The sequence below is a fragment of the Cheilinus undulatus genome, linkage group 13 (genome assembly GCF_018320785.1).
Source record: "Cheilinus undulatus linkage group 13, ASM1832078v1, whole genome shotgun sequence".
NCBI lineage: Eukaryota > Metazoa > Chordata > Actinopteri > Labriformes > Labridae > Cheilinus > Cheilinus undulatus.
In genome coordinates this window covers 47074853-47088398 of record NC_054877.1, presented here as the reverse complement: position 1 = coordinate 47088398, position 13546 = coordinate 47074853, and the positions used below count along the sequence as shown (strand labels likewise).

Sequence of the window (13546 nt, the reverse complement as noted above, 5' to 3'; positions counted from 1 at the left end):
ATCACCGGCTCCTTTGTCAGTGCCGGCCAATCCCACGTCGCTGTTTCTACGGGACCGTTTGATTGACAAGCCGAGGGAGCAGGGAGCTGTAGGTGGAGGGGGGCGACGTGAATGGAGGTGTGTAAGCGTGTGAAGCGAGGCCTCAAAAAAACTCGCCAAGGGCGAGAATCATTAACATGCAGGAGCTGCTGAGAGCCTGTTTGGGTGTGTACGCCCCTGTGAGCGAGCGTTTGACAGCCAGTGAGAGGGAGCCGCAGTAGTACGGCCGTCAGGCAGCCTGCCGCTTCCTGTCTGCTTTAATTGCATGTAGCCCTAGAGACGCAGAATCCAGCCCAGGGAGGGAAGCCCTCCACGCAGCAGCTCTGACAAAGAGACGAGGCTTACACGGCTAAGATGGGAGCTGAACACTGAGGCCTTTCACTGACGACGACGACGGCTCGCTGTCGAGACTCGATAAAGACGACAGAGGAAAGAGAAGGCCACTAAAACCTCCCATGAATGGGAAACACGAGAGGTTTTTGTTAGCTATTAATCAGATAAATAATGCAGCATTCTAATTAGCCTTTTCCAATTAGATGCTTGCAGAGAATCTCAGAGGAAAGCGACCGTGAAGATACGTTTCTCACAGAGAGAAAGCAAATATTTTCTGTGGACAGAGCAGAAATGTCAGCCTGTCACCAGGCAGGTTGAACGTCAGCCTTTAACAAACACTTCCCTCTTTTATTGGCGGTTAAATCCGACAATATGAGTCATTATTCATGCTCTATCTTTCATCCTCTTTCCCTAAGGTGAACAGTAAATCTTTATGCACAAATTTACATCATGAATCCTCATAAGTCCCCGGTGATGAGGTAAACCTCTGCTCACAGCAGCACAGTCTATTTCAGGAGTTGAAAATCCCTGGAGAAGAGCGTAAATGTAAGCACTTAGGGGATGGGCCGGGCTCATTATAAAATCAATGCTCACAGGACCACTCTCATTTAAAAACATGGCGGGGAAAAGGTCAGCCGGAGAGACGGAAAAATCTCAATCTAATTCTTTGCTCAAAAAGCCACTTAATATTGGATTGTGTAAATTAAATTTCACACCGAGCTATTCCGGCCAAAGGATAATTACAGTGAGCAGAGGAGGGGAATGGAAATGACTTGAGGTGGAAAACCTGTTGGATTGGTGATATGGCTCCAGGTCTCCAACAACAAATTATTGCAGAGGACTGAGGACAGTGGCAATCACCGCATCAATCAGTCTGAGAGGTTGAAATATAAACAGTTATTCAGGCCGGCCAGGTGAAATGAAGTGTGGAGAACATTACTAACACGATGGCTGTCTTTCTGTTTAATTCTAACACGTTCAAAATGTCAGCAACGACATTTAACTCACAACCCTTAAGCCTTGTGCCCTCCTCAGATTTTCCTACCCTCTGGACACCTTCGAGGCCAAAATGTACACGTACAAGAAAAACTGCCATTGAATCAGCATACATCAATATTTTTCTACTTTTTTTCATAAATCTCTTTAACAACTTCAGACCTGCTTCATACTACCAAACATTCAATATTTCTCAGAATTTTATCCCTTTTAATGCCAGTTTGATTATTTGAAATATTTTATGTTTCACTAAAAAAAAACACTAAAAGTGAACTATTTTCCATAAAATGAATATTGGAAAGATGGGGCTTTGGTGCTGATGAGAGTCTTGGATGGGTCAAAGATTAGCAACAAAATTGATTTGATTGCATTAATATTTTCTACGTAATGTCAGAAATACCCTCTGGACATCTTCGAGGCAAAAATGCCCCCATTGACTTCCATTAAAACCACGTTTTTTAATCTCACTGTCACTGCAGTATAAAATCATGCATTCTTTAAGTCAGCATTTCAATGTGAACAAGGCTAGTGAAATTTGACATTTTTACTGTATTTCACCAGATTCACCATTTACTCATTGTAGGATCATGCATGAAAGTCTTGTATTGTTGCCCGTTATATTATGGAGAGTTTTGTGTAAGTTTAAAAGGGTTAAAATTCTGAGAATTACTGAATGTTTTAATTACATACTTTAATTTATGAAAAAAAAAGTAGAAAAAAATATTGATGTATGCTGATTTAATGGCAGTTTTTTGTACGTGTCATTTTTGCCTCAAAGGTGTCCAGAGGGTGTCCTAATGTTAAAGCTGGCTCTACATAAAAAATACAAATGCAATGAAATCAGTTTTGTTGCTAATCTTTGACCTATCCAAGACTCTCATCAGCACCAAAGCCCCATCTTTCCACTATTAATTTTATGGAAAATAATTCACTTTTTGTGTTTTTTTTGTAGTAAAAAATAAAATATTTCAAATAAACAAACTGGCATTTAAAGGGTTAAAATCTTGAAAATTATTGAATGTCGGACTTCAAAAATTTAACTAGAAAGAAAAGTTCTTGTAAAAAAATCATGCCACAAGCTGTAAAATTGATAAAATGATCACAAATTTAAAAAAAAAAAAAAGTTGAGGAAAATGCCCAAAAATGCCCGAGGAGGAACCAGTCTCAAAATCTGGAATCTTCTCTTTCTAAAATATTCTTGGGCCCCGTTTACACAACAACCTTTTGCTTCGTTTTCTGTTTTCGTTTCCAAAAAGTTCCATGTTCAGACGGCAGTGTTTTCAAAACGATCTCCGTTCACAAGAGACTGTGGGAAACACCAAAAACGATGTAGTACACATGCCAGGCCAGTAGATGACGGTGTGATTTTTCAATGTCCAATATCGCCTTTGGGCTGCCCTTCGACGGCGTATGGGTCGAGTCAGAATCTGGTGCAGGCATGAAATACGTCTCTGCTGATTCAAGTGATGGTGATGTAAATCAACACTTTGTTGGAGACGTAGGAGCATGAACAGTACACTGGTGTCGGCCATCTTTGTTTTGGGCTTCCCATCTGCACATGCGTTGTAAGCCTACTCGGGTATGGATATTTACTGCAGATGCAGTGCGAATGTCTGTTTTCAGAAAGTGCTGGTTTCCCTGTTTATACGGAGACGTAGACAGGGGTGGTTTAAAAACGTCCTCTCTGGAGCCCTTTTCCAAAAAGTTCCGTTTTCAGGCACCAAAACACCGTTGCCGTGTAAATGGACAGCCAAAACGCTACAAAACTTTTGCGTTTTCACTCCAAAATGTTGTCATGTAAACGGGGCCTTAGGATTGGGATTTGATCCCATGACTCTGGTCTCTTTACACCATCCAGTGAGCTTAACCAGCACCCAGCTCTTGGTGTTGTATCCTGCAGTAACACCTCCTACCTGATAGGTGGCAGTAGCATCCCCGCCGGTGTCCGTCCCCAGGTTGGTGAGCTTCTCCTTGAGTTTGTGGTGGGAGCGGTGGCGGAGGCAGTAGACCACGGTGGAGGCCAGCAGGACGCCCACGATGCAGAGGATGGACACCACGGTGAGGACCAGGAACTTGGTGGACTCTGCTTGGCTGTACTTGGTGGGGATCTGGTTGATCTGACTTCCCTGCGGGACACAAGAAGAAGACATGAAGAAGTTACATCATAGAGTTTAAAAACCATGATTAGTCCTTGATGTTCGAAGTCATTTTGAAAATTAAATCACTTTGAATTCGTATTGACGATGCCAACCAGTTCTTCTGTGCTGAGATTAAATGAAGTCAAAGAGATGTTTTTAATGCTGATTTTTTGATTGGTTATTTAAATGAGTGCTGCACGGCTGCACCAGTGTGATCTGAAACAATTACTTAGACTTAGGAGACCGCTTCAACAAGTTTTCCACGCTACCACACTATGAAATAATCATGGAACATTACAAGACGGAGATGTTTTAAAGCTAAATGCAAAGCCGGAACTACACTCCAGACATGGCTGCTGCACTGTGTCACTCCGCCCAGTGGTTTACTCAAGAAATAGTTCCGAGTATTTGCTTCATGTGTCATAATGTTACATAACTATATGCTATTATTTCATAGCGTGGTGAATGTGCAGGTCACAACTTGTCCACGAGAGATTTTTGGAGATGCTGGATTGTGTATTTGATGAGTTTGATGAGGGAAAGCAAAAAATACCATCTGCCTCCATAGCGTTAGCTGTGCAGCTGGTTTAACGGTCCCCCCAGATCTAGAAACAGCTTGCACTGACAACTAAAGGAAACAAACCTATTACTAAGACTACAGGAAGTATGGCAATGGGCAAATTTGCCAAAATGTTGAAGTATCCCTTTAAGTATAAGACAATGTAAAAATAAAAAGTGAAACAAAGCGAGAAAATTGAGATTAAGCACAGAAGACAACAGTAATTTTGCAATATACTGTAAGTGCAACTTTTTCGTATTGTTCTAACGATTATTTATGAGACTTTTTGCCTTAATTGGATGCAGCCTCTAAATATGGCGCCTGCTTCACAGACTGAGCCAAGCTAGCACCTGTGACCAGAAATTTTGGTCATCTGACGACCCAGATGTGCTCTAAAGAGAATAGAGCACATCTGGGAGTAAGCTTGAATACGGAAAAAGGAAGTTGCTATGGAAAGAGAGGTAAACATAAAAGCTAAAGGAAGGAGTAAAAGGGTGACATTTCCAAAGTCTTGCAATGGTCAGGGCACTTCTGACTCGTCTGTGAGTTTTATAAAGTGAATGAGCACCGATGAGACACCCAGCTGCTGCCTGGTTATGCTAGCTTATTTCAGGCCTAGAGGGACAAAATTTCACATGATTCATGAGATTTTTGAAAATGTAATGTGATAATTTTGGTCTTTAATCTCATGTAGATGAATGCATCAAGCTGACAGCCCTATTAATAATACATTTTTAATATTACTTTAATCTGAGATGAGTTTTTCATAAAAAGTTGGACTCTTACAGGAGAGATAAGAGTTTGATTCAGCGTGCCAGAAAAATCTGCACTCCTGATGGAAGCTGCATGGGTGCACAACTACGCTGGCTTTTATTCCACATACACCTGGTGATTTTCCTGATCAAGAGGAGCCAATCTGCAGAATCTACTGCTGGAGTGTTTGATTGGAGCAAACATGCAGACTCTGACGGTTTGATACCACTGGATTAAAGCGACCAGAGAACGGTTCAAAAACAATCACACAGAACTCCTGAAATCTATCTGAACCTTCCAGTGATTCCTCCTAAAATGTTTGATTCTACAGCAGCAGAGGAGAGTCGCATGAGCCTTTTCTTCCTTTTTTTTGGAGAGCTATAAATATGCATATGACTGTGCTCGATGAAAAGTATAATCACAAGCGTTTGTTCCACCATCTGTGCCCAGGAGTGCGTAGAATGCATAAACTCCTGTTTAGTCAAGGATGTGCTTCCACGGCCCGCCTTACACCGTCTTCTATATCGGAGGATTTCTGTAACCACTGTGAAGGCGATCTGCGGTCTCGTGCCGGTTTCAACCTCGGCGGCGCTTTAATCTCGCGTGAGAACCAGATCCTTCAGCAAACAACTGGAGATGAAAGATTTCTTTTCACACAGTCTGCTGCTGGTGATAACACAATGGACACATACTGTATGACAGAAAGTCTGCTTGAGCCGTTTCTGGAGGGGGGATAAAACACCACACAGACCGTTTGAAACCAGGAGGAGAAAGTCTGTCTGAGCTGCAGCTCTGGCTGGAACATTTATGTGTATAAAGCAGGGGTTTTCAACCTTTTCAGCCCGCGGACCCCCAAAATAAAGGAGCCAGAGACCGGGACCCCACTGTACCTGAAGGTGGTTGAACACAGCCAAAATCAAGAATAGTCATGTGGAGACAAGGCCGCACATAAGGGAAGAGCTTTCTGAGACCCAAACAAACTGGGGTCCAGCAAAATCATGGTCCAATCTGCAGTTAAGATGCAATTACCATATATCAGGGGTCATCAAGTACATCTGCACAAGGGCCAGATTTATTCTTGTATTTGTATTTTCTCTCAGGACACAGGACATTTTGAGTCATTACCAGTGAGATCTACCACTATTATCTATAATTCAGCTGGCCGCAAGGAGACGGACCTGACAACAGAATCAGCCAGACCCCTGAAAATCCCAGAGAATGGGCCCTACCCAATTGTCATTTAGCAACAATATTAACCACATTTTGACACTTTTAACCCTTTTTGATGCTTTTTGCCCCCTTTTGCCTCTTGACCCAATTTTTGCACGATTTTCACCACTCTTCCTGCATGTTTTATCCCCTTTGTGACACTCTTTTATCCACGTTTTGCCACTTTCCTATTTTTTGCCACTTTTAAACCTGTTTTTGTTACATTTTTTTCAACAATTTGTGCGACTTTAAAACCCTTTTTTCCCCACTTTTAACCCATTGTTGATCCTTTTTGCCACTTTAACACAATTTTTAAAAAGATTTTAACCCACTTTAAACCACTTTTCCTGCATGTTTTATCTCCTTTGTGCCACTCTTATCAATTTTTGCCACTTTTTAACCCCTTTTCATGACTTTCTTGCACTATTTTTTGTCATTTGTAACAAATTTTTTGATAACTTTTGTGCTTTTTTTCCTCTTTTACCATTTTTTGCCACATTTTAACCTCTTTTCCCATTTTATCTGTTCATTTTTTCAGCACTTCTGCCAACCTTAAACTTTTTTTTAAATACTTACTAATTATGACAGTAAATCTCTGTAAAAACAGATCAAATGGTAATGAATTCTTAAGCTTTTTTAATGTTAATTTTTTTGTGGGTTGGATTTAAAAGCTGCAGACATTTAGAGGCAAAAAGATACTTTTAACATCTTCTTTTATGAATTTAATGATCTTTCAGGGGCCAGATAGGAAGCTTCGGGGGGCCTGATATGGCCCTCGGGCCACCAGTTGATGATCAGTGCCATATATAATATAAAACCTGAATAAAAAAAAATTCTTCACAAAGCAACAAATATATTTTTTATTCATTTTTGCCGTAGTAAATAGTCTTAAATTTGAATCTTTTCTTAAAAACAGAATTAAAATGGAAAACAGCTAAAATGGGAAAAAATGGTGGAAAAGGTGGTGAAATGAGAATTTAAAAGTAGAATAAAAGGGTTAAGATTTAAAAAAAAATAGATAAGAGAGGCAGCAATAAATGGCAAAAATAAGCTTAAGGAGTGGTGAAAGGGGATTTAAGTGGCAGAAATGGGTGGAAACTTTGGCGAAATGGGATTTAAAAGTGGGAAAAAGTGGTTAAAACTGGCAAAATGGGTTAACTAAGGCAGGGAACTTGGCAGAAGTGGGTAAAACTTGCAAAAATGGGAATAAAAAATAGTCAAATGTACTTAAAATGGGTGAAAAAAAAAGGTTAATATCCACAATAATGGGTCAGCAGAGACAACAATAGGTAGAAAGCAGAAAGAATTGGTTTGGAAGTGGGAAAAACAGTCAGAAGAAAAGTCTGACATGGATGAAAAATGACAAAAATGGGTTAAAATGAGCAAAAACTGGTGGGGAAAGGTGATAATAATGAGTGGCAAATAATAGTGACAAAGTTGGTTGGTAAAAAATATTTTAAAATATTGTTGTTGTTTTTTTAAGGCATCTGGCGACCCCCTCTAAGTGTCTCGCAACCCCCAAGGGGGTCCTGACCCCAAGGTTGAGAACCACTGGTATAAAGGGTTAAAAAAGATGATGATGTAATTCTGTTATTAGAACACAGTGTAAAGATCCAGACCACAGAGAGAGGGGAGAAACAGATAGCTGCAAATTTGACTGCAAATGACATGGTCTTCTACGGTGGCCCTGAAGGTCAACTGCATAAAAATATTTTACCAGCACAAAAACATTTTACTGAATGCCTCAGACACTTCAGGAAACTGGAAAAATAATTAATGAAATGTAAATACACTTAATGGACCGAAACAGTTAAAAATCATTCAACAGGAAAAATAACTGATAAATTCCAAAAGATTCATTAAAATGCAGAAAATATTTTCATAAAATAAAATAAAAAAATATTTCCAAGAACATTTTGCAAAAACACTACCTATTAAAATACAAAAAAAATTGTGAAACACACCCACACACACAAAAAAGTCAAATGTTTTATAAAGTGCCAAATTGTGATACACAAAAAAAAACATCAGGGGTCAACCTATGCTGATAGGACCAATACAGATACTGACTATTAGTGGTTCATGAGACCAATAACTGATATTTGGAGCCTACATGTATTTATTTCCATTTTTCTTAATATTTAAATTTTATTATGACATTAAAAAAATATCCTTAAAGAAGTTAATGAAAAAACATCTCAGACCTCACTCTATCAGATGAGAAATGTTAGGAGCAACACAGCAGCAGGTGGAAAACAGGAAGTGACACCCACTGTGTCAGTGGCACTCAGGCTCAAGTGCTGATTGGCTAGTACACATGTGGCATCTAGCCAATCAGATTCGTTTGTCTGCAGGACACTTAGTGAGACTGTGGAGAGTAAAAAATAAAGCCAGAGGGGGGCGACACATTCTGCAGTGGAACTATAGTACCACTCTTTTATTATTAACTTTAGTAATTATCTGAAAAATAAAATGATTATACCAATATCAATCTCAGTAATCGATCAGGCCGATCGATCAACAACCAAAATTATTTCACAAAACGCAAAAACACTGTGTAGAGAATTTTGTCTAACAGAAGATTATGGAATACAAAAACATTTTGTGGAATGGGAAATTATTTTGAAATGTTTAGTGAAATGTCTTTTGAAGAGGGTTAGAGCCACTTTTGTCACTTATGGGGAAAAAATTCAGAATTTTGATTTTTTTTTTTCCTGATTTTTTTTTTTTTTTTTTAAATAAAAGTCAGTAATAAGGGAGCACAAACAAAATCTGAATTCTGACTTCATGTTGGTATAGGAAAAATACTTCACATTTTTTTTTCATTGGCTTTAATCCTCTTCCATAATTTTGAAACAAAAAATGAAGAAAATATTTTTGAGACATAAAAAAGCCTTTTGTGGAACTTAAAAAAAAGGGAAAAAAAACAATTTTGTCAACAAAAATAAATATTGAAATGCAAAAATGTTTTGTGAAACACAAAAAAAAAACCTTGTGAAATATTTGGTAAAACGCCAAACATTTCATGGAATGCAAAAACATATATATTCTTTGAAATATAACAATGTTTTAAACAATAAAGTTTCACAAAATGCAAAAACATTTTGTGAACATTTTCATGAAATATTTCACTTTAATTTAATAAATATTTTCTGAAACACCAAAAAATTTCAAACACATATAAAAACTTAAAAGGCAAATATTTTCGAAAACATTTTATAATATGTAAAATAAAATAAGTGAAATATTTAAAGAAGCCAGAAATATTAAATGGGTTGCTGAAACATTTTCAGAAACATCTCATGAAACGCAGAAACGTTTAACCAATTATTTAATATAAAAGTTTTTATGAAATAAATTTGGGCTTTGTGAGGTTTTTTTTTTTTTTTTTTTGCTTTTGTGATTCTTTTCATGTCATTTCTTTTGGGATTTGTGAAAAAAAAATTCCTTTTAATTCATTCTTTTAATTTTCTGGTTCATGAAATATATTTACATCTCATTAATTAATTTTCTGTTTATCTGTTTTTAAAAATGTCTTCTGCATTGCATAAAATGTTTTCATGCAGTGAAATGTTTTTGCAGTGTACCTTCAGGGCCACCATACTCAGACATTGTCATTAGCAGTCATATCCATTTCTCATCTTGCTCTGCTGATCTCTCACTTTATTAATGTGTAGATATGCTTTATTGCTTTGAATTTTTTTTTGCAGTGTACCTTCAGGGTCACCATACTCAGACATTGTCATTAGCAGTCATATCCATTTCTTGTCTTGCTCTGCTGATCTCTCACTTTAATAATATGTAGATATGCTTTATACCCTTCAGGGCCACCGTACATAATTCCTCTGGACCATAAATTAAATAAGAAAAACCTTTTTGACTTTGATGTTGTTGCAGCAGAGTAAAGATGATGTGGTAAAATGAATGTGAACAGCTGGTGTCATATTTTTAAATTTTACTTCCAGCTGTTAAAAAGTTGGTAAAACCTCAGAGAGGAATCAGGCTCGTCTCGAGGGTGGGAAATAGGGGGTTGAAAAAAATCCCTGTCCCTCGGTGGTAGGGGTCACAGAGATTAGGCGAGGTGCGGCGTGGTGAGTTAATGGAAAGGAGTCTTTGAAAGCGGCACGGAGAAAGGGGGCAGCCCTGTCGAATCCCTCCTGCCTGCCTGTCAGTGTTCAGAAACCCTGAATCCATGGGAGGTGGGAAAAAGGAACCGCTCTGTTCCCCGCACTCAGATTGTTCTGGAATTCTTCCGAGGTTTGAGGGAGCAAACCCCCCCTCTGAAACCACCGTCACCACTGGTTTATGCCCCCCCTCCTCTGCCACACCACCCCCTATGATTTCATTCACTGCTGCTGCTGCATTCAGCACCTGATAAAGAGCGCTCGCAGAAAAGTCCCACAATGGGGGACAACAGTTGTCCGACGCTTTGTGGGGTGTCCAATTTGCTTGGGGGAGCTCTAAGCCGTACTGTAAAAGCTGGTTGCATAGTAATGTGACGGCCTTGAAAGGAAACAGTGGGCGTCTCTGACTGGAGCGCCGAGTCTCTCAAAGCTGAGGGGGAAATATTTAAATAAAGTCGACAAAAATGTGAAAAATCCAGCTCCAAAGTTCAGCGAGTTTAAAAGATTTTTTTACGACCATCACAAGTTACTACAAGGATCATAACCATCACAGGAGATCATTTCCACGGTAACTTTGCTGGTAAGACACTGTGCACAAAGCCTCCATCAATGTTCCTCTATATCACAGGTGTCAAACTCAAGGCCTGGGGGCCAAATCCGGCCCATCAGACAATTATATCCGGCCCGTGAGATTTTATCATATTTGTCTTCTAACTGGCACACCAGTATGAGGTCTGCAGATTTCCTCCAGACTAATAATGTAATTTTCAACTTGATGATTTAAAATATCCTTGTTAAGCTAAAAATCTGAAAAAGTAAAGAGTAAGAAAGATTTCTTAAAAAGTCAAGAATGAGGGAGAAAAATAATTTGTGTTTTATTTCATATTTTCAATTTTGCATCTCAAGATTACGACTCAAACTTATGATTTTGACTTTTCATTTCATATTTGACCTTTTCGACTCACAATTTGGAATTTATAATTCACATTTTTATTTTTAGATCCCCAGTTTTACATTTTAAGTCATATTTTGACCTTTTCAACTCCTAACTTTGGCTTTTAAGTCCCATATTTTGACTTTTAAACATATGATTTCAATTTTTTCTAATATTTTGATATTCTAAATTCATTATTTTTACATTTTATATCACATTTTTAACTTTTAAACTCCCAAGTTTGAATTTAAATCATATTTTTTAATTTCAAAGTCATCATTTTGAAGTCTTGCTCAAATTTTGACATTTTTAATTCCTAATTTTGGCTTTTTGATCCCACATTTTGAAATAAAACACACAATTTAAAATTTTAAGCCATTTTTTTACTTTAAGACTCATGATTTCAAATTTTTCTCATATTCTACAATTTTTTTTTAATTCCTAATTTTTTCATTTTTAACATATTTTTACCTTTAAAATTCCCAATTTTGAATTTAAATCATATTTTTAACTTTTCAAGTCATCATTTTGAATTCTAGCCCATATGTTGACATTTTCAACTCCTAATTTTGGCTTTTTAATCCCACATTTTGACCTATCAGACTCAAAATTTCAAATTTTAAATTATATTTTGACTTTTAAACTTATGATTTTTCAAATTTGCTCTCATATTTTGACCTTTCAAACATATGATTTCAACTTTCTCCTTGTATATTTGCTCTTTAAAAACCATCTTTTTCTATTTTTAATATTGTATCTGATGTTTTTAACCAATAAATTGGAATTTTTATCTCAGATTTGAGCCTTTAAACTCATCATTTTTACGTTTTTGAATTTCCAAATGATTTCTCATCAGTGCTTTTTTCATATTTTATTACTGGTGAAAATGAGGTTGACAGTTATGGTTAAATGTTGACCCTGTTAGGCTCTCAGGTTAGACCTAAATCCAGACTCTGGCCCCTGCTGTGACTGAGTTTGACACCCCTCTCTATATGATTAGAAAATGCATCGTCTATGTCTATGGCACTCATTACATACTTACAAATGATGATGAAATCATGATAGAAAGATCTGAACTCACCTGCAGAAGGAGAGCACTTACTTTCATTAGTTTATATCAGAATAATGTTGATAAAATCTCAGTGGAGTTTTCACAACCCGACTACAAAAGCAATGTGTCCAAACTGTCTGATTTACCCGAACAGTGCAGCTGCATTTAAGGACATAATACCAGCTAAGAAAATATTCCTACCACTCACTACCCAGAGTCTGACTCCTTCACACTTGGCTGTTATTCATATTTTTAATCACGGGGCTCTATTCATTAATAAACTCTCTACATAATGCCCATCACAGTCTGAGCCAGAGTTCAGTGACAAACCCTGAAAGTCTGCATGCCAAACAAGCTAAATACATGTCGATAGCCTCTGAACTAAAAATGCAAACCTATTCAACACCATTCAAGGTTTTAGAACAGGATAAGAAGAGCAGAGTTAATCTAAAACTACAGTAGGTGGCTTATATTTTTGCATTTGAAACACAGGAAACAGTAATGACCACAAATATCTAAGCTAGGGCTGGGAAATTAATCGCAAATTAGATTAAATTGCAATATGACCTGCTGCAATTTTCAAACTGCAGAATTTGCAATATTTCTTTAACTTGAAATGCGTCAAAATACCAGTTTAATAAACCAATTTTTTTTGCAGCAGCAGACATTTTATGCACATTATGCAATCATTCAAGTGTCAGTTTTTTATACTGGTGTACAAAAATCCTCCTTTTTGTGTTTTACGTATGTTTTTCTCATTCAAAATGAAAGACACAGAAATGATAATGCCTTGAAACAAAGCAAATGACATCACATTTGCAATACGAGCAAAAATAGTTAGCTCATTCTATCTAAAACTGAAGAAGCCTAGCGTTACTTCTTAAGTCATACCCATCTGCCATCAGCTGGTAGCAGCCTCACCTCCTCCACCCAAGGTTGTTCTAGTTAACTGAAACTAACTAAATTACTAAAACTAAAATTCAAAAACCATTTTGGTTAACTAAAACTAAATCAAAACTGAGCTTTACCAAAAAAAACCAAACAAAAACTAACTAAAACTGTATAGTGCGCTTACAAAACTAACTATAATGAAATAAAAACGGAGACAAAATATCCTTAGTTTTAGTCTTTGACACCTACACACAGGTCTGGGGGGAGAAAAAATAGCCCGATCCGATTGTTTAGGACATCACACAGTGGTAGTTTTATGTCTGCAGTTGTATTCAATCATCATCATTAAACAAATAAAGTGAAAAGTGATGAGTAGCCTGTTTGAATATGTTTTTAAAAATGTATGACGTTTGCTCAGCCCTGACATCTATCCGTAAAAAACTAAAACTAATAAAAACTAAACTAAAATGAAGCATTTTTGCAAAATAAAAACCAAGCCAAGTTTTAAATAATATAATT

At 37.3% G+C, this 13546-nt stretch overlaps 1 protein-coding gene across 1 annotated transcript in view; it reads right to left on the bottom strand.

Moving 5' to 3' along the window:
- Positions 1-13546, bottom strand: part of LOC121519630 (receptor-type tyrosine-protein phosphatase N2-like) — a 361356-nt gene that overhangs the window by 108987 nt on the left and 238823 nt on the right. Inside the window, exon 13 of the mRNA XM_041802418.1 lies at positions 3282-3494. Within this exon, the coding sequence (XP_041658352.1) occupies positions 3282-3494 (213 nt within the window). The remainder of the gene's footprint in view (positions 1-3281; positions 3495-13546) is intronic.